The 22,991-nt window shown below is 39.4% G+C and overlaps 1 protein-coding gene across 2 annotated transcripts in view; it reads left to right on the top strand.

Moving 5' to 3' along the window:
- Positions 1 to 22,991, top strand: part of bin3 (bridging integrator 3) — a 163,281-nt gene that overhangs the window by 23,464 nt on the left and 116,826 nt on the right. For both annotated transcript variants that reach the window (XR_009817509.2, XM_061981763.2), the window contains exon 2: positions 22,260 to 22,308. Coding sequence is in view for 1 of the 2 variants with exons in the window: in XM_061981763.2 (XP_061837747.1) it covers positions 22,260 to 22,308 (49 nt within the window). In the remaining variant the exon portion in view is untranslated. The remainder of the gene's footprint in view (positions 1 to 22,259; positions 22,309 to 22,991) is intronic.

Consider the following 22,991-nt stretch of genomic DNA (forward strand, 5'->3'; position numbering starts at 1 on the left):
CAATCATATTAAAAAAACATAAAACACCGGCGCTCTGTTTGAGGCACACATTACACATATGAGCAGAACTACATAAAAGAACTACAAATCCCATCAGCCAAACCAGGAAGTAAAGTGCCGGTATTTTTAACTCAAACCTTCGAAATGCAGCTGGACACACGCAACGTGACAACAATCTAATCGAACAGATTTCAATCCACACATTACTGTTAATTTTGCCAACGTCGTTCAAAGACTAAACAGTGAGTGTTTGCCCTGGTTGTGACGCAGCAAGTCCGCCGCACAACAAGCGCTGCGGACACAGCGGACATACAACAAACAGAAAAGCAAGGAAGCAGGCAAGCATGGAATTTAAACAATAATTCAGCTGATCTAACAAAGCAAAGCGGATACAACAAATGATCTTACCAGTGGGGTATGCTGGTGACGAAGCACGCTGTTTTTACAAACGAAACAATGACGCCATTTTTAAAGCTACCGACATGGTCACCTGTCAGTGGTAGCCCCGCCCATCTTAAATTCCCAGGTAAGTCCGCCATAAATACATATACACATAACAGATACACATATTAAATCCAACAATCACTAACATGTAACACGTTTTTTTTTATGCGTTCTAAGTCGTAAATAAATAAATAAAAATTCAGCTAGGGCTGGGCGATATGGTCTTTTTTTAATATGTGGATATTTTTAGGCCATGTCACGATACACGATATATATCTGGATATTTTGCCTTAGCCTTGAATGAACACTTGATGCATATAATCACAGCAGTATGATGATTCTATGTGTCTACATTAAAACATTCTTCTTCATACTGCATTAATATATGCTCATTTTAAACTTTCATGCAGAGGGAAATCACGTCAAGTCAATTTACTAAAACTGTATTTATTAAACAGTTTTTAAGCAGTGGCACAAACATTCATGTCATTTCCAAAACAGAAAGTGCAAGATTGTCAGAGACATTTTAAAACAAGCTATTAGTGCACTTTTGTGCATGATGTCACTAAGATGACATATCAAAACAACACTAAATTCAAGTGCACTTTTTGTACAGAACGCCACTACAATATTTTTAAACAAATAAAGTGCACTTTTGTGCATGATGTCACACAAGATATTTCAAAAACTGTAAAATAAAAATTAACTGCATAATAGGAAATCAAATAGTGTATGTCCTGGGTCAGTGCTGGTTGCTTCGGCATTTTGTGGGTGTGGCACCGGCCGGAGATGTTGACACGTGGAATTTCAAGCACTCTTCACTCTCTAGCGGGTGACTTTTCAAATGATGCTACAAATTAGTAGTGCTGCTACTTTGTGTTTTTGCAGCAAGGCTTTTGCCGCATACTTGACATATTACGGTTGTCTGTTCAACATCTTCCACCGCCAGACGATGGACCCTGTGCTGTTTTTCTTGGGAATTAATTCTTCCTCCTCCATTTGTTACCAGATTCGCACCTTTTCTCTCTCATATTACCACTCGCACCGCTTCACTAGCACCACCTGCCACAGCTAACGTTACCCATGCCGCTACCTCTTTGCTCCACGAGGGCGTCTGACGTTGCACGCGCGACAGTATGTGACGTATGTAAGAAGGTGCGCTTGTTTTATCTCTGTGAGAAGAAGAGACAAGAAAGAGTGAGAAAAGCCTGAAGTGTATTGCCCGCAGCTAAAAGCAACTGCCTGAGAACGTATACTCCAATACTCACGAAATAGTCATTTTCTACATCGCACATAGACAAACCCACGATATATATGAGTATATTCCATATATTGCCCAGCCCTAACTTCAGCTAACAATGGAGTCTATGGGGGCTCTCTATTTTGCCCACAAAACTCTCCAAATAACCATCCAAAACCCGCAAACAATACTTTATTTACATCTTGTGACCTGAATATTAACCAAGTATTAGTAATGCTGTTTTTATAAGCACTAATGCAGACAAAGTATTATTAGCATTGATAACCGAGAGCTAACTATAGTTTTTGCTGCACTGGACTCAAGGAGAGACTTTAATATAATTGTAAAATGAAACTGAGGATGGCAGTAATGTAACATATATGGATGCAAACTGCCGTAAAACTGTAAAGAAGAAGAAGAAGCTTATGCAGCATTGTTGGTGATGTGTTTGCTGCAGTTTGTGCCACTGCTGCATTGTCAAAGTTATTTTAGATTATAAATCATGCATCTCATCTGGATAATAGGAGGATTCAACCTTGAGAAGTTGTTCATCTGTGACATTCAATTTATACCCAGCGATGGAAACAAACAAACTACAACAGAAGACGGTGACTGCAGCAACTTTTTTTAACCCTTCGTCTGGATTAAAATGAATTATTCATCTAAACGGGTAGATTAGGAAATCCTATTTGTCGTCATCACAGTGAGAGCAGACATTTTACAGTAAGCGATCGTTTTGTTATGTTTGTAGTTTGTATTTCTTGTTTAGCACTTAGCAATGCTGCTACATGATGCTTAGTGTTTCACAAAAGCTGGATCTGTTTAGCAGAGCTTCTAAATCTTGTCTGTGACACATTTGCTACCAGGCCGCACAGACACAGTAAATAATTCATAACCGACGGCATTTTCTCCTACTTAACTTTGGCCAGTCCCACCAGACACACCAATAAGCTTGTTCATAGATGTATTTGTGGAGGGGGGCGTGGCCTGCGGGCCTGCAGCGGAACGGGGTGTGCCAGGACCGGCCTCGAAGTCAGCGACAGGTGCGTAGATGGCCCAGGTGGACTTTGTTGTCTAATCACCTGTCGCTCTGTATAAACAGCAGCCGGGAGGAGAGAGGGTGTGGGAGCTGGAGCGAGAGCAAGAGAGACGGACAGGGAAAAGACAGTTGCTGTAAAGCAAAACCGCTGGAAGACTTTATGAAAATTAAACAGTGTTATACCCCTGATCCGGGCTCTTGTGGCACTATTTGGTGGTCTGAGGAACCCACGGGAGGGCAACCTCCACAGTATTATAAAACTCCTGATAGGAAGTCGCCATTTGCTATATTTGTTACATCTTTGTTACACGGGACAACACACATGAATAAACATCAAATATAAAGATGCTAAATGGTAGCCAAAAGCTAGGTTCCATCTGCAGTCCACGGCAATTTGGTGACCTAAGATCAAGGCAGATCAGAAGCAAAGTGAGCATAGTAGTTCAAGTGAGAAGTGCTCAATTGTTCCATATAATAAGGAATAAAATACACATCTCCTTTGACCTAGTAAGTTGAAGTGCTGCATAGTCCTATTACACAAGTAGTAACAATAACACATGTATTTACGCATGGAGAATTGGACCAAAAAAAGCTTACATTAAATGATAAATGATAAATGGGTTATACTTGTATAGCGCTTTTCTACCTTCAAGGTACTCAAAGCGCTTTGACAGTATTTCCACATTCACCCATTCACACACACATTCACACACTGATGGCGGGAGCTGCCATGCAAGGCGCTAACCAGCAGCCATCAGGAGCAAGGGGTGAAGTGTCTTGCCCAAGGACACAACGGACGTGACTAGGATGGTAGAAGGTGGGGATTGAACCCCAGTAACCAGCAACCCTCCGATTGCTGGCACGGCCACTCTACCAACTTCGCCACGCCCAAAATAAATTTAAGTTGTTAAACTCTGACAACTGATCCCCAATCTGTTGTCAACACACAAACTATTTGACAGCGCCTCTGCTGACTGCACAAAGTAGTGCACCCCATTTAGCCTCAAACACAATGAACTAACAACAACTCACAGTGGAGATATGACGATGTCATCTCGGCCACTCTACCAACTTCGCCACGCCGTCCCCATTAGTGTGTCTACGTATAAAAAATTGCACAAAATATGAATAGATATCTTTTAGAATGGAAATAGAAATCTATTAGAACTAATGTGAAGTATTTCTAGCTGTATTATATATTGTCCTTCTATGTGATGTATCACTATAACCCATCACATACTTAATCCAAAGAAAGCCTACTACCAGCAAAAATGAGTAAAAAACAGTCTATGGAGAGTTTTTTTGCAAAAGGAAAAGGCTAGGGGCTCCCACTCATTCAACGCTATGGTGACTTTTTTCATGTATTCATTTTTCATGCACTTATTTGCTATATTCATCTGCCACACGTGAAAATAATGCCAATCCCAACTGCATTCCGGCGGAAGGCGGGGTACGCCCTGGCCAAGTCACCACCTCATCACAGGGCCAACACAACATTCACACTCACATTCACACATGTACACTTTTTTATATATACACCTTGTTTACTTCCGTGACAACCTCCTTAAAGTTTTGTAATCAATCACAAATATCAAGCAGTTAAAATGCGCCAAACATAGATAAGTGTGGAGTAGGGTTGTACAGTATACCGGTATTAGTATAGTACCGCGATACTAATTAGTCATATTTGGTACTACACCACCTCTAAAAAGTACCAGTCCCCCACCCGCCGTCGTGTCATGCAGAGGAGGATGTTCGGCAGCGCACACATACAGAGTACTTACAAGCAGACACAGTGTGTAGACAGAAAAGGGAGAACGGACAAAGTTTGGCATAATAACTCAAGATAAAGGTGAAGTTATAACACTGAAATGCCCTCAGGAAGAGGTGCTTCAAGATATGGCTAGCTATTCGCAGTCTTGTATCTACTTTTAAATCATTAATCCTTGTCTCCATGGCAACAAATATAGTACATGTATTTCAAGCATCAGCCCTGTAGGATGAGTGATAACTCTACATGCTTCATCTCCCTACTCAGTGGCCTAGTGGTTAGAGTGTCCGCCCTGAGATCGGTAGGTTGTGAGTTCAAACCCCGGCCGAGTCATACCAAAGACTATAAAATGGGAGCCATTACCTCCCTGCTTGGCTCTCAGCATCAAGGGTTGGAATTGGGGGTTAAATCACCAAAAATGATTCCCGGGCGTGGCACCGCTGCTCCCCACTGCTCCCCTCACCTCCCAGGGGGTGATCAAGGGTAATGGGTCAAATGCAGAGAATCATTTCGCCACACCTAGTGTGTGTGAGACAATCATTGGTACTTGGTAACTTTAACTTTTAACTTTAACTCTACATGCCGCGTAGGGCTGGGCGATATGGCCTTTTTTTAATATCTCGATATTTTTAGGCCATATCGCGATACAAGATATATATCTCGATATTTTGCCTTAGCCTTGAATGAACACTTGATGCATATAATCACAGCAGTATGATGATTCTATGTGTCTACATTAAAACATTATTGTTCATACTGTATTAATATATGCTCATTTTAAACTTTCATGCAGAGAGGGAAATCACAACTAAGTCAATTTAGCAAAACTGTATTTATTAAACAGTTATTAAGCAGTGGCACAAACATTCATGTCATTTCAAAACAGAAAGTGCTAGATTGTCAGAGACATTTTAAAACAAGCTGTAAGTGCACTTTTGTGAATGATGTCACTAAGATGACATTTCAAAACAACACTAAATTAAAGTGCACTTTTTGTACAGAACGCCACTACAATAGTTTAAAACAAACAAAGCGCACTTTTGTGCATGATGTCACACAAGATATTTCAATAAGTGTGACATAAAAATGAGCTGCATATCAAATAGTATATGTCCTACGGTGTTGATGTGGAAATAGTTGCTTCGGCATTTAGTTGGTGTGGCACCGAACGGAGATGTTGACATGTGAAGACATTCTCCCGCTTGAAGCTAAACCACCGCCAGACGATGGACCCCATGCGGTTTTTCTTGGGAATTAATTATTCCTCCATTTGTTACCAGATTCGCACCTTCTTTCTCTCGTAATACCACTCAAACCACACCGTTAGCTGTTAGCATCACAGCTAACGTTACCATGTCGCTACCTCTCTGCTCCGCGGGCGCGTGTAACGTTGCTCACGTGACAGTATGTGACGTGTGTAAGAAGGTGCGCTTGTTTTATGTCTCTGTGAGAAGGAGAGACAGGAAAGAGTGAGAAACGCATGCAGTTTAATGCCCCGCAGCTAAAAGCAACTGCGTGAGAACGTATACTCGAAAATCACGATATAGTCATTTTCTATATTGCACAGAGACAAACCCGCGATATATCGAGTATATCGATATATCGCCCAGCCCTAATGCCGCGGCACACCGGAGTCTTGATAATGGATAAGTTAATAGTGATTTAGAGTCTGCAAAGTCAAGACAAGACTTCACTATGTCCGATCTTTAACTATCCATTATCTTAACTTTGAACACCCGACACACAAGTGAATGAAGGGCATACTTAGTCAACAGCCATACATGTCACACTAAGGGTGGCCGTATAAACAACGCCAACACTGTCATAAACATGTGCCATATAGTGAAACCACACTAAACAACACTGTCATGAAAATGTGCCATATAATGAAACCACACTAAACAACACTGTCATAAAAATGTGCCATATAGTGAAACCACACTAAACAAAAATGACAAACACATTTTGGGAGAATACTTGCACCGTAACACAACATAAACACTACAGAACAAATTCCCTGGAGCACCAACTCTTCTGGGACGCTACATTATAAACAAACGCCATTGGTGGATCTACACCTAACATCCACTGTAATTATACCAAGTACAGGAGCTTATCTAGTCAATACTACTATGATTACATCGATATTTTTTAGCATCACTAAATCCTATTTTGTTTTAAAAAAAAATTATATTATGTTTATAAACTCAGGAAATACGTCCCCGGACACATGAGGACTTTGAATATGACCAATGTATGATCCTGTAACTATTTTGTACCGGATTGATACCTAAATGTGTGGTATCATCCAAAACTAATGTAAAGTATCAAACAAGAGAAGAATAAGTGATTACATTGTAACAAAAGTGTAGATAGAACATGTTAAAACAGTAAATAAGCAGATATTAACAGTAAATGAACAAGTAGATTAATAATATTTTTTTACAGTTTGTCCCTCATAATGTAGACAAAATAATAGGTAGCTAAATGACACAATATGTTACTGCATACGTCAGCAGACTAATTAAGAGTCTTTGTTTGTTTACTTACTACTAAAAGACAAGTTGTCTAGTATGTTCACTATTTTATTTAAGGACTAAATTGCAATAATAAACATATGTTTCATGTACCCTAAGATTTGTTGTTACAATAAAGACAATAATTATATTTTTTGTGGTCCCCTTTTATTTAGAAAAGTACCAAAATAAATTTTGGTACCGGGACAACACTAGTGTGGAGAGTGTTTAGCATTTTCCTCATCATCCCTTGTAATGGATTAAAATGGGTGTCATTTTAATTGTTTTATGTTGATTGGACGTTTTTTTATAATATCCACAAAGTTGAGTGAGCAGGTTGTTTCATGTGTGACTGTGTCTGTTGACTGTGTGACCTCGGGGAACTGTGCTCATTGTAGCCATTAATCTCCACTTCCTCATTTTGATCAAAACACACAAATTGTTTTATTCACTTTTGTTTTGTAGGTTAACGTGTTTTATATAATGTCGCTGATCAATTTGGGATTTTTTTTTTGTTATTGATTAATAACTGGGATTTATATAGCGCTTTTCTAAGTACCCAAAGTCGCTTTACATGTAGAACCCATCATTCATTCACACCTGGTGGTGGTAAGCTACTTTCATAGCCACAGCTGCCCTGGGGTAGACTGACGGAAGCGTGGCTGCAATTTGCGCCAACGGCCCCTCCGACCACCACCTATCATTCAATTCACCGGTGTGAGTGGCACCGGGGGCAAAGGGTGAAGTGTCCCGCCCAAGGACACAACGGCAGCGATTTTTGGATGGTAAGAGGCGGGGAGCGAACCTGCAACCCTCAGGTTTCTGGCACGGTTGCTCTACCCACTACGCCATGCCGCCCCAATTGATTGATTTTATTTATTTGTATTTTTCAGTATCAAATGGTTCAAGTCGGTCAAAGAATGTTTATTAATCTTTCCTGTTATTAATCTTTCCTGTTACAGACTAAAAGCAACATTAATAATGTTATTCTTTGTTGTAAGTTGGTCCATGTTTCTTTCTTTTTTTGTTTTCTAATAAGGATACAGTGTTATAACAATTTCATCGACAAATCATACTATTTATAGTCGCGGCAAAAAGTGTGGTGGGGGGGCGTGGGCGTAGTAGTAGATAAAAATGGAGAAGCACAGAGTTAAATCTCCTAAAAACAAAAAACACATTTTTTACATGAAAAAAAGTTCCTAGTATCAATCTTGTAAAGCAGGAAGTAATTGGAATAGGCTGAAAAAAACATTGTGCATTCTTACTTAATTTAAAAATGCATTTATAAAATAGAAAGGAGCTAATTCAAAATACAACTTTATCCCCGATAGATGGCTGGTACTCTCTGCAGTTGAGTAAATGACAACCACTGTATGTGGAAATATGTTATAACTAAAAACTTTTCTACACTTTAGAGAAAAAAAAGTCAGAGGCCCTTATTGGCTTTGTTTTGGCAAAAGAAGACATTTGGTCCTTAGTTAAAACACACACACACAAACTTTTATCCCCATTTCAAAAAGCTTGCCTGGCGCCTTAATAAGCATGGCAGTGCTTTGAGAAGGCGAGCGACGGGGAACACTGCCTTGTCATTGATACAGCGCTAATAGCCCCAAATCCCAGCGACATGATGGACAGTTGCGTCTGACAGGGAGGGCGAGGCAGCAGCTGCGTGAAAAGCAAGGTGTGTAGTCTAATGAGATGGTGTGATGTAGGCCAGCGTTGTGCAACCAGCAAGGAATGTTTCATGTCAGCTCTATCAAAAGATAAAAGAAACAAGAGAATTAACCCAGTCAATTAAAACACATACGCTCCAAATGATTGCGCAACACCTTCTTTGATAGGTCCTGCATCAGCACCACCCTTTGGCTGCTTTTCACTCATTCATTTGATTTGTCATTTCTTTTTGGCCCCTTTCCTTCCTTAGACTGTCAACATATAGCGCTATTATATTATTATGTTCCTGGAGTGTTTGTTGTTTAGGGAGTGGCTGATATCATCGTTGTAGTGCTCACACATATGGTTTTCTATACCAAAATTCATCTATTTATTATTATTATTGTGTGAATGCTCCAAAGTATTCACACACACTTTTCTAAAGCAAAATTCACCTATTTATTTTTCTTCTTCTTCTTCAGATTTTGGCGCGCTCTACCTTCCACTTTTTTCACCTGATTCAAACCGTTCCAACTTAAAACTGTTCGGCTTATTCGGGAATCTTGGGCTTTCCCTTGACAAATTCCAAAAATTCCCAGATTTCCCAGAATTCACGGTTTTCCGGGACATTTTTCCCATTTAAAATTAATTGGCCATTTTTTCAAACTTTCACCATTTCCACATTTTCAACCGATTCAAACCATTACACCTTCAACATATTCCACTCATCCTGGACATTCAAGCTATCATTTTTCCAAGTTCAAAAAAATTCCAGGAATTCCGAGTTTTCCAAACCCTATTTTCACCCTTTTGTTTTTGTCGACTATTTCTTCCACATTTTCCAACCCACTTCAACCGTTCCACTGTCAAAACATTCCTCTTAATCAGGACAAAAAACAAAGTTGTTTTTTTAACTGGAAAAATTCCCGATTTTCCTGAAATTCCAGGAATACCATTTCTCAATTAAAAATTTTACAACTTCAACATTTCTCAACTGATTTGAAAAATTCCGACACCAAACATTAACTCATTCAGAACATTCAAGTGTTTTAGCATTTTGAAAGAAATTCCCTCTTTTTCCGGAATTCCCAAATTTCTATTGAAAAGAATGGGACATTTTTCGAAGTTCCACAACTCCCACATCTTTCATGCGATTCAAACTGTTCCATCTTCAAAATATGCAGTCTGTTTGGGAATTGTGTGCTCCCTTTTAACAATTATAAAAGAAATGTTCCGGATTTCCTAGAATTCCAAGTCTTTAAGGACATTTTCCCCATTTTAAATGAATTATCCATTTTTCAAACTTCCACCTACAAATTCCTGTTTTTTTTCTAACTTCATTTCCAATTTTTTTTTTAGTGTGATGACTCCTTTCACATTTTTCAAGCCATTTCAACCGTTCCACTGTCTTGACAGTCCTCTTAGTCAGGACCACAAAACAAAAAAACACCAACTTCAGAATCAGAATCTTCGGATTCTGATTCTGAAGTTGGTTTAAGAACTTGAAAAATTCCCGATTTTCCCGAAATTCCCTAATACCATTTTTCTATTAAATGATAAATAATGATAAATGGGTTGTACTTGTATAGCGCTTTTCTACCTTCAAGGTACTCAAAGCGCTTTGACACTACTTCCACATTTACCCATTCACACACACATTCACACACTGATGGAGGGAGCTGCCATGCAAGGCGCTAACCAGCACCCATCAGGAGCAAGGGTGAAGTGTCTTGCTCAGGACACAACGGACATGACGAGGTTGGTACTAGGTGGGGATTGAACCAGGGACCCTCGGGTCGCGCACGGCCATTCTTCCACTGCGCCACGCCGTCCCTATTAAAAAACTGTTACTACTTCAACATTTCTTGACTGATTTAAACAATTCCAACACCAACCAATTCAGCTCATTCAGGACATTCATGCTCCTAATTAAAAAAAAAACTATTTCCAAAAATTCCAAAATTTCCAGGAAGTTCCCATTGATATGAATGGGACATTTTTCCAAGTTGCACAATTCCCACATTTTTTCAACCTATTCAAACCATTCCAACATCAACACATCCCACTCATCCTGGACATTCAAACTAACTCTTTCCCAAGTTCCAAACCAAATTCCGGTTTTCTTGGAAATTCAAACTCTTCAACATTCAAACTATTCTTTCATTCATACTACATTCTGTCAGCATTTCACTTCAACTTTAGCATTGGAGCATTCACACCTCATCTAGTTAGGATATACAGTTGTACCTAGAGCTGGGCGTTATGGCTGTAAACTCATGATATAAGTGTTTTTGTATCAGTCGATATCGATAAATATTGATTTTTTTATGACCTATGGAAACAAGCACCAGGAGAAAAATATATCACAAGTAAACATTTTTATTTAAAATGTAACCGTTCTCTGATTATAATCCCTCAGCTATCAAGGCAGAAGGAAATGTCAACACAAACATTAAAAACACTCAAACAATGTCAACAAACTTCTAAAATCACATTGAACACTTAACAATAAGTTCTTAAAATGAAAGTGCACAAATAAGGAATATGTCAGAAATGCTTCATAAAGTGTAGTAAAATAGTGCAATGTGTGAAAATGTAAACCTAGAGAAACCTGAAAAGAACTATTTACTGCAGGTTTAGTGCCAGGAAGTTACAGCTGTGTAACATTTCATTTGGTCTGGTATTCTTAAGAAAAAAATGTAAGTTAAGCAGTCATTTTTATTAAATATTATTGGACCAAATTACTATTATTTTAAAGTAGCACAATTGATATATTTTGTAATAATTTTTTTCATCCAGTCCTGCAATTTAGTTCCTACCTGTTGTTTCCGTATACCCAAATAGGGAACGGACGAAAAACAAATCCAAACAACTGCCTCACTGTGGAGGAGGTTTGTGTTTAATTGACAATTTCTTCGCTCTTTGCAGCAATCACTTTTATTTTCTCTTCTCACTCCATGCAAAGAATCAACAGCGATACAGCAAGATGGCACAACCAAATTTGACCTGATTGGCTGTTAGCGTGTCACTCCCATTGATGACTTACCAGAGCCCCTGATTGACTGTTAGCGTGTCACTCCCATTGATGACTTACCAGAGCCCAAGTGGTTTTGTTCAGGCAACCGCTTTCTTTCCACCAAAAAATATATAAATAACGAACATTTTATCAAACACATTTTTTCATTAATATCGATTACATGTCTACCGCGATGTATGTTGATATCGTTTGATCGTTCAAGCCCTAGTTTTATCTCTGTTTGAAAACCAAAGTGTTCACCAAAAGTTTGCCCCGGTTTTTCATACCGCCAAAAGTGCACGAATGAAAATTGCCACACGTTGGTGACTAAGTCTGTTGTGTTATCGATACACTGCATGAGTACAACTGTGTTGTCGACATGTCTGTATTACAAAAACCTGCCTGTGTTAGCCTGCTCTCTATTCCCCCACGCAAAAGTCACTCACCCCTAGCTCATGATGCCATCCCTGGTTGACTCTGTACTTCAACCAACAGTTGCATCACTGGCTTTTTTTTTCTTTTTTGTGGCGTACTGCTGAAAAATAAGCCAGCCTGGGGCCAAAGTAGGGCTGGGCGATACAACCTAAAATTCTAACCTCTGATTTCCCCCCTCCTTTTTAAAAGAAAACATAAAAGGGGAACTGCACTTTTTTTTGGGAATTTTGCCTATCGTTCACAATCATTATGAGAGACAAGAACATACATGATTTTTTTTTGTTTTATGATTTTAGAGATGATAAAGAATGCTTGGAAGATGCGGGTAATAGGAGTCACCGTTGTAGACTTCAAAGTCCTCTAAAACAACTTCAAAACTCTCCAACGTTTTGTATACACTGCACATACTATCCATCCATCCATCCATTTTCTACCGCTTAATCCCTTTGGGGTCGCGGGGGGCGCTGGAGCCTATCTCAGCTACAATCGGGCGGAAGGCGGGGTACACCCTGGACAAGTCGCCACCTCATCACAGGGCCAACACAGATAGACAGACAACATTCACACTCACATTCACACACTAGGGCCAATTTAGTGTTGCCAATCAACTTATCCCCAGGTGCATGTCTTTGGAGGTGGGAGGAAGCCGGAGTACCCGGAGGGAACCCACGCAGTCACGGGGAGAACATGCAAACTCCACACAGAAAGATCCCGAGCCGGGGATTGAACCCAGGACTGCTCAGGACCTTCGTATTGTGAGGCAGACGCACTAACCCCTCTGTGCCCTGCACATACTATATATATATATATATATATATATATATATATATATATATATATATATATATATATATATATATATATATATATATATATATATATATATATATATGTGTGTATAAAATGTAGTAACATACACCTTCATAACAATATGTAATATGTACAATATACACACTGCAAGTATATATATAATGTAGTAACAGACACCTTCATAACAATATGTAATATGTACAATATACACACTGCAAGTGTATATATATAATGTAGTAAAAGACACCTTCATAACATTATGTAATATGTACAATATACACACTGACAGAACCGGTACTTTTTTGAGGCGGTATCATAGCGAATATGATTAATTAGTATACCAGTACTAAACTAGTACTGGTATACCGTTTAACCCTAGTAGCATCTTTAGCTATTCCTCTTCCTCCAGTGATGACGATGCTTGTAAAAACACTTTCACTGCTGTGGAGGGACGTTAGTCGCTAGTGAGAATGCTACACTGCGTGGAGATCGCGATTGTTTGCTGTCAGAATTGCAGAACACAGGGAGAATGTACGTGAGAGCCTTGAAGAAGAGCGCTTGATTTGCTCACCCTAACCCACAATATGGGTAATCCCGCCTCATTGGAACTTTATTTTTGTTTTATCGCTTATCAGAGCTATTTTGTAATGCTTGGATGTATCAGTATGATTTTTATTGAGTATATTATCTTTTGTATGTTTATCGTAGGTGCTTCTTATATATTTTCTGGACACTAGACAACCAAATAAATCCTTGCTAGTAGCCAAACATGAGAGCTTCTTTAGTTTTTTTTCCTCTCCGTAATTCCTTTTATGTAAGTGTTAAGATGTTTAGTCGCTTTTTTTTCCCCCAGAACTTTCTCTTTAAACTCCACACTAAACCTCAGCTTTACAGATGCCATGTGTGCCATGCAGGCAATGACACATGGTGCTATGAGTCATAGTGGAAATTACAGGCACTCGTAGTTTTTCAAAGGGGGAACTTTTTTCTTTCGAGGTGTGTTGTTGATTTTTCTGCATGGACGATACGCAGACACACACCATTTATTAGGGCGTGGTGAAGACTACTATTTATAGAAATTCAGTACAGTATTTGTTTAAAATATGTGCCAGCTCGTTAGACAATATTGGCCGTTGAGTCATTTTCAGTCAATCCATGCATTAGGGACGGCGTGGCGAAGTTGGTAGAGTGGCTGTGCCAGCAATCGGAGGGTTGCTGGTTACTGGGGTTCAATCCCCACCTTCTACCATCCTAGTCACGTCCGTTGTGTCCTTGGGCAAGACACTTCACCCCTTGCTCCTGATGGCTGCTGGTTAGCGCCTTGCATGGCAGCTCCCGCCATCAGTGTGGGACTGTGTGTGTGAATGGGTGAATGTGGAAATACTGTCAAAGCGCTTTGAGTACCTTGAAGGTAGAAAAGCGCTATACAAGTATAACCCATTTATCATTTATCATTTATTCATAGATCCCAAGGGTTTTTCACCCTTTTGACCTCAACCACCAACTTTTACACTAAAGAAGGCCTCAAATATTAACACTGAATTAGTCATTTTGATAATATAACACCATGTGTTCATCAAAAAGAATATTAGATATTTAACCTTAGGGTTAGGTCAGGCTGATTAGACAAATACAGACTAATTAAATACACTGCATAACAAATAACTGATGAAAAATGAATGTACATACAATTATGTTGTGCTGAAATAAACAAACTAAATTAATAATTAATTTTTTCTAACTAAACTGTCAATAAAATTGAAGTGTAACTGAAAATACAGTTTCACCACTTTAGTCATAATTTGTGCGCTTAAGAAACTTCTCTATGACTTTAGTTTCAGATTTGTTGGTTTGAGATTGTCATTACTGCCACAAGTGGTGGAAAAGTGTATTACAACAGAGTACCACTGTGGCCCATACGGACCACAGCTGAGAAACATGTATTTTGGCGGCCCAACAATGGGCCCTAGCCCTATGGTTAAACAATTATATCCTATAAAACAAGGGTGCCCAAACTTTTTCCACTGAGGGCGACAGACTGACAAATCAAAGGAGGCGAGGGCCATTTTGGTAGTTTTCACCTTCAAAACCAGTCCAGTATACAGGACTGTCTCAGAAAATTAGAATATTGTGATAAAGTCCTTTATTTTCTGTAATGCAACTCAAAAAACAAAAATGTCATACATTCTGGATTCGTTACACATCAACTGAAATATTGCAAGCCTTTTATTATTTTAATATTGCTCATTATGGCATACAGCTTAAGAAAACTCTAAAATCCAATCTCAAAAAATTACAATATTTCCTCAGACCAAGTAAAAAAAAAAGATTTATAACAGCAAAACAAAATCAAACATTTGAAAATGTCAATTAATGCACTCAGTACTAGGTTGGGAATCCTTTTGCACGGATTACTGCATCAATGCAGCGTGTCATGGAGGCAATCAGCCTGTGGCATTGCTGAGGTGTTATGGATGCCCAGGATGCTTCAATAGCGGCCTTTAGCTCATTTGCATTATTGGGTCTGGTGTCTTTCAGCTTCTTCTTCACAATACCCCACACATTCTCTATGGGGTTCAGGTCAGGGGAGTTGGCAGGCCAATCGAGGACAGTAATGCCATGGTCAGTACACCAGTTACTGGTGGTTTTGGTACTGTGGGCAGGTGCCAGATCATGCTGGAAAATGAAGTCATCATCTCCATAGAGCTTTTCAACAGATACAGCTACAATAGCCGTATTCCCATGGTCAAGCCACTCCTGAACTCAAGACAACGGAAGAAGTTTCTGACTTGGGTTATGGAAAAGAAGCACTGGGCAGTTGCAGAGTGGTCCAGAGTCCTGTTTTCAGATGAAAGCAAGTTTTGTATTTCATTTGGATGTCAAGGCGCTAGAGTCTGGAGGAAGGCTGGAGAGGAGCAAAATCCAAGTTGCTTGAAATCCAGTGTGAAGTTCCCAAAGTCAGCAATGGTTTGGTGAGCCATGTCAGCTGCTGGTGTTGGTCCACTGTGTTTCATCAAGTCCAGAGTCAATGCAGTTGTGTACCAAGAGATCTTAGAGCACTACATGCTTCCATCTGTTGAAAAGCTCTATGGAGATGAAGATTTCATTTTTCCAGCATGATCTGGGCCCTGCCCACAGTGCCAAAACCACCAGTAAATGGTGTACTGACCATGGCATTACCGTCCTCGATTGGCCTGCCAACTCCTCTGACCTGAACCCCATAGAGAATTTGTGGGGTATTGTGAAGAAGAAGCTGAAAGACACCAGACCCAATAATGCAAATGAGCTAAAGGCCGCTATTGAAGCATCCTGGGCATCCATAACACCTCAGCAATGCTACAGGCTGATTGCCTCCATGCCACGCCGCATTGATGCAGTAATCCGTGCAAAAGGATTCCCAACCAAGTACTGAGTGCATTAATTAACATTTTCAAATGTTTGATTTTGTTTTGCCGTTATAAATCTTTTTTTTATACTTGGTCTGAGGAAATATTCAAATTTTTTGAGATAGGATTTTTGAGTTTTCTTAAGATGTATGCCATAATCAGCAATATTAAAATAATAAAAGGTTTGCAATATTTCAGTTGATGTGTAATGAATCCAGAATGTATGACATTTTCATGTTTTTAGTTGCATTACAGAAAATAAAGGACTTTATCACAATATTCTAATTTTTGGAGACAGTCCTGTAGGTTATTTTCCCCAAAAAAACTAGAAAATGCAATTTCAATAGACATTCCGTGTGAACGCTGAAGAGCTAAAGGTGAACTGAAATGCTAACAGTTAGCCCGCTTGCCAGATAGCGTCAGGTGAGAGAAAAACACCAACAAAATGAACTAATTAAAAGCTAGCTTGCTAACAGTACTATAGTAACATACTTCCAGTTAACATTAGTGAAATACCAAAATATATGACACAGAGGTGTATACCTGCTAAATTGGCTTAAAAAGCTAGCATGCTAATGTTAGCATGTAAAAATGCTAACTGTAACATCCGTCAAGTACAAAAATGTGGTGTGTACCTGAAAAATGCTAACATTGGCATGCATCAAGTACCAAAATATGACTAAGGTGTGTATCTACAAAATTAGCTAAAATAAATTTAGCATGCTAACAGTTATCTTGTGTCAATTAACACAATATTGGAGGCTGAGGTGTAAACCTGCAAATTTAGCAAAAAAAAGCTAGTTTGCTCATATTAGAGCAGGGATGTAAGGCATGCGGCCAGCGGGCCGTATCAGGCCCGTGAAACTGAGCTACTACCGTGTAAGTAAACAGGTTCAATCCGCTCCGAGAGATGAGTTTGATAAACGTAAAATTGAGCTGCATTTTTAAATTAAATAAACTGCTATTCTAAATGTGTCCACTGGATGTCGCAATAGCAATTCTGTTAGGCAAGCAAATAGTTTCTAACAAGTATACCAAGCAAGATGTACACGGTAACATCAAACATTAAAATAAAGAATTGGTAAGTCCACTTCCAATGCTGCACGTTGATATAGTGATTGTCTTCTCTGCTCATTTAAAGAAAGTCCACAGTGGAAATGACACATAGAAGAGTTTTTGTTTATGCTTGATTTAGATTTTTGTTCAATGTTAGATGGGCTCTGACTTAAAGTGGAATTGCTTTGTAGAAACACTGAGATGAAGTCTAAGTTCATTGTGTTGTTCATGGTGTTTTTCCTAACTTGAAGTGTTTTGTCAAGAAGATTATTTGGGAACTAGGGTTGTCTCCATACTAGGGCTGGGCGATATATCGATATGCGCGATATATCACAGGTTTGTCTCTGTGCGATATAGAAAATGACTATATCGTGATATCCAAGTATGCGTTCTCACGCAGATGCTTTTAGCTGCTGGCATTACACTACAGGCTCTCCTCGCTCTTTCCTGTCTCTCCTTCTCACAGACAGCAAGCGCACCTTCTACACACGTCACATACTGTCACGTCATACGTCACATACGTATACGCCCTCGCGCAGCAAAGAGGTAGCAGCATGGGTAACGTTAGCTGTGATGCTAGCGGTAATACGAGCAAAAGAAGGTGCGAATCTGGTAACAAATGAAGGAATAATTAATTCCCCCAACAGTAGGGGGTCCATCGTCTGGCGGTGGTTTGGCTTCAAGTGGGAATATGTCAAACAGACAACCGTAATTTCTCAAGTGTGGGGCGAAAGCGTTGCTATAAAAAGTAGCATTACTGCTAATTTGTAGCATCATTTGAAAAGTCACCTGCTAGAGAATGAAGAGTGCTTACTCCGCACGTCAACATCTCCGTTCGGTGCCACACGCCCACACCATCAAAATGCCGAGGCAAACATTTCCAGATCAACACCGTATGAAAAAAATAGTGATTTTTTTAGTTGTGATTTCCTTCTCTGCATGAAAGTTTTAAAGTAGCATATATTAATGCAGTATGAAGAAGAATGTTTTAATGTAGACACATTGAATCATCATACTGCTGTGATTATATGCATCAAGTGTTCATTCAAGGCTAAAGCAAAATATCGAGATATATATCGTGTATCGCGATATGGCCTTAAAATATCGGGATATTAAAAAAGGGCCATATCGCCCAGCCCTACTCCATACCAATATTTTGGTACCAGTACAAAAATGTATTTCGATACTTTTCTAAATAAAGGGTACCACACAAAATGGTATTATTGACTTTCTTTGAACAAAACATTTTAGTGTACATGAAATATATGTTTATTATTGTAATTTAGTCCTTAAATAAAATACCGTATTTTCCGCACCATAAGGCGCCCTGGGTTAAAAGCCGCGCCTTCAATGAACGGCATATTTCAAAACTTTGTCCACCTATAAGCCGCCCGGTGTTGTAAGCCGCATCTAACTGCGCTAAAGGAATGTCAAAAAAAACAGTCAGATAGGTCAGTCAAACTTTAATAATATATTAAAAACCAGCGTTCTAACAACTCTGTTCACTCCCAAAATGTACGCAAATGTGCAATCACAAACATTGTAAAATTCAAAATAGTGCAGAGCAATAGCAACATAATGTTGCTCGAACGTTAATGTCACAACACACAAAATAAACATAACGCTCACTTTCTGAAGTTATTCTTCATTCATAAATCCCTCGAATTATTCTCCTTCGTTGTCCGAATTGAAAAGTTGGGCGAATGTGGGATCCAAAATGTCGTCTGGCGCTGTCTCCCTGCCTCCCTGTCTTGGTGAACGTCACGTGTGTTCGCCTTCTGTCATCCACTGTTCCCACGCAGTTAGCAGTCTAGCTTCGAATGCCCTGTTGACACCAATATCTAGCGGCTGGAGGTCTTTTGTCAATCCACCCGGAATGACGGCGAGTATTGAATTAAGCGCGTAAGCGTGTCTCTTAATGTGATGTTATGAGCTAGCAAATATAACAACTACACTACCCAGCATGCAACGATAGTGACGAGCATGCGCGGTAGCCCTGAGAAGCGTTGTTGTATGCTGGGAGTTAGAATGTGGTTATGAGCACGCTGTGAGTAAACGTTGAGAACTCAGTTAACACGCCTCGTCTGCATTATTTATAATTAGACAGACAACACACTTAATAGGAGCCATTTTGGGGTCTTTACATAAACACACAAATGGAAATGAAACGTCACATATCCCAGCATGCACCGCGCGCTTCTTCTACGGGGAAAAAAGATGGCGGCTGTTTACCGAAGTTGCGAGACCGAAACTTTATGAAAATTAATCTTAATATTTATCCATATATAAAGCGCACCGGGTTATAAGGCGCACTGTCAGCTTTTGAGAAAATTTGTGGTTTTTAGGTGCGCCTTATAGTGCGGAAAATACGGTAGTGAACATACTAGACGACTACATATGGTCTTGTACTTGGTATCATTACAGTGGATGTCAGGTGTAGATCCATCCATCCATGGCGTTTGTTTACAAACCGCGTTTCCATATGAGTTGGGAAATTGTGTTGGATGTAAATATAAACGGAATACAATGATTTGCAAATCCTTTTCAACCCATATTCAATTGAATGCACTACAAAGACAAGATATTTGCCAAAGTAGTTGGGAAAGGGCATGTTCACCACTGTGTTACCGGTACATCACCTTTTCTTTTAATAACACTCAATAAACGATTGGGAACTGAGAAAACTAATTGTTGAAGCTTTGAAAGTGGAATTCTTTCCCATTCTTGTTTTATGTAGAGCTTCAGTCGTTCAACAGTCTGGGGTCTCCGCTGTCGTATTTTACGCTTCATAATGCGCCACACATTTTCGATGGGAGACAGGTCTGGACTGCAGGCAGGCCAGGAAAGTATACGCACTCTTTTTTTACGAAGCCACGCTGTTGTAACACGTGCTGAATGTGGCTTGGCATTGTCTTGCTGAAATAAGCAGGGGCGTCCATGAAAAAGATGGCGCTTAGATGGCAGCATATGTTGCTCCAAAACCTGTATGTACCTTTCAGCATTAATGGTGCCTTCACAGATGTGTAAGTTACCCATGCCTTGGGCACTAATACACCCCCATACCATCACAGATGCTGGCTTTTGAACTTTGCGTCGATAACAGTCTGGATGGTTCGCTTCCCCTTTGGTCCGGATGACACGGTGTCGAATATTTCCAAAAACAATTTGAAATGTGGACTCGTCAGACCACAGAACACTTTTCCACTTTGCATGAGTCCATCTTAGATGATCTCGGGCCCAGAGAAGCCGGCGGCGTTTCTGGATGTTGTTGATAAATGGCTTTCGCTTTGCATAGTAGAGCTTTAACTTGCACTTACAGATGTAGCGACAAACTGTATTTAGTGACAGTGGTTTTCTGAAGTGTTCCTGAGCCCATGTGGTGATATCCTTTAGAGATTGATGTCGGTTTTTGATACAGTGCCGTCTAAGGGATCGAAGGTCACGGTCATTCAATGTTGGTTTCCGGCCATGCCGCTTACGTGGAGTGATTTCTCCAGATTCTCTGAACCTTTTGATGATATCATGGACCGTAGATGTTGAAATCCCTACATTTCTTGCAATTGCACTTTGAGAAACGTTGTTCTTAAACTGTTTGACTATTTGCTCAGGCAGTTGTGGACAAAGGGGTGTACCTCGCCCCATCCTTTCTTGTGAAAGACTGAGCATTTTTTGGGAAGCTTTTTTTATACCCAATCATGGCACCCACCTGTTCCCAATTAGCCTGCACACCTGTGGGATGTTCCAAATACAGTAAATGTTTAATGAGCATTCCTCAACTTTATCAGTATTTATGGCCACCTTTCCCAACTTCTTTGTCACGTGTTGCTGGCATCAAATTCTAAAGTTAATGATTATTTGCAAAAAAAAATGTTTATCAGTTTGAACATCAAATATGTTGTCTTTGTAGCATATTCAACTGAATATGGGTTGAAAATGATTTGCAAATCATTGTATTCCGTTTATATTTACATCTAACACAATTTCCCAACTCATATGGAAACGGGGTTTGTACATTGTGGCGCCGGTGAGCTATTGTATCCTCCTACGGTGTGTAGTGAAGCATATTTAGCTAGTCCTCGTCCTCCAGTGATAATGTTACTTGTAAGAAAGTCACTTTATTTGTCGCCATGGAGGCCAGGATTAGTGATTTAGAAGTAGCTAAAACACTGTGGATGGATGTTAGCGGCTAGCTAGCTAGCCATGTCTTAAAGCACCTCTTCCTGAGGGTGTTTCAGTGTTATAACTTCACCTTTTATCTTTACTTTTTACACCAAAATGCGTCCATTCTCCCTTTTCTGTCTACACACTGTGTCTGCTTGTAAGTACTCTGTGTGTGTGCGCTCCCAAACATGTTCCTCTGCTTGTAAACCCAGCAATGTCACGACGTGACGACGTTTTTGATTCATTAGTACCGCGATACTATACTAGTACTGGTATACCGTACAACCCCATTTGTGACATGTACATTTTCAGTATGTGCTTGTTCTATTTCGGGTCAAAGTAAAACAAAGAAAAAAATCTGAAGTTGTCTTTATTTTTAAGTTATTATGCCATGATTTTACCTGTTCGGTCCAAGTATGTGTAGATTTTCCGCCATGCGGCCCCTGAGCTAAATTGAGTTTGACATCCTTGTATTAGAATGATGACGATGAAAAAATTTGCTACAGGCCACACTTATGACACACCTACTATACAAGCTGTATATCCGAGTTTTGTTTCTACACTATTGCTCTTGAAAAGATACACTGTAATAAAAATGAGTGTTAAAATGTGAGGTGTGTACTTACCTGGGTCCGATGCTGCACGTGTAGTGAGGACATGTGCATGGTTGTCACATGTGAGAGGAACCCTACTTCTCATGCAGATGCTAACAGACTGACATTGTCATTTCAGGATTCCTTTCAAGATTGGACAGCCAAAGAAGCAGATTGTCTCTAAAACTGTAAGTAGCCAAAAGCAGGGACTGTACTAAATGTTGAAGGTACTAACTTGCAAGAGTGGTGTCAATGATAGCTCACACATTGTAGTGGATGTGTTAGTCCAGGGGTCGGCAACCTTTACCACTCAAAGAGCCATTTTGACCAGTTTCACAAATTAAAGAAAACAATGGGAGCCACAAAACTCTTTTGAAATTTAAAATGAAATAACACTGCATACAAAGTTTTTTTTTGCTTTGTGCTATGTATAAACCAGGGGTCTCAGACACGCGGCCCGCACCTTAATATGAAAATTAAGGCTGCAGCTAACGATTATTTTTCTATCGATTAATCTATAGATTATTTTTTCGATTAATCGGTTAATCTATAGATTATTTTTTCGATTAATCTATAGATTATTTTTCCTTTTACCGATTATTTTTTTTATTTAAAATGAAGATGAAAAAATAAATGTAGGCCAGTTTTTTCAAAAGGCATGGCTTTTATTTACAAAAAAAAAGTATGGCCACTCAGTCAACATTGACAACAACATGACAAAATATTCTGTAACAATGTAAACATTTAACAAAATTAAAAGTAGCTTATTTGCTTTTAATGTGCAAATATAAAAGTAAACATCCAGTGCAAATCTTAATATTCTGCAATAGTATAAGCATTTCAAAAGTAAAAGTATTGCTTATTTTGCTTT

This window comes from Nerophis lumbriciformis, linkage group LG24 (genome assembly GCF_033978685.3).
Source record: "Nerophis lumbriciformis linkage group LG24, RoL_Nlum_v2.1, whole genome shotgun sequence".
Lineage (NCBI taxonomy): Eukaryota > Metazoa > Chordata > Actinopteri > Syngnathiformes > Syngnathidae > Nerophis > Nerophis lumbriciformis.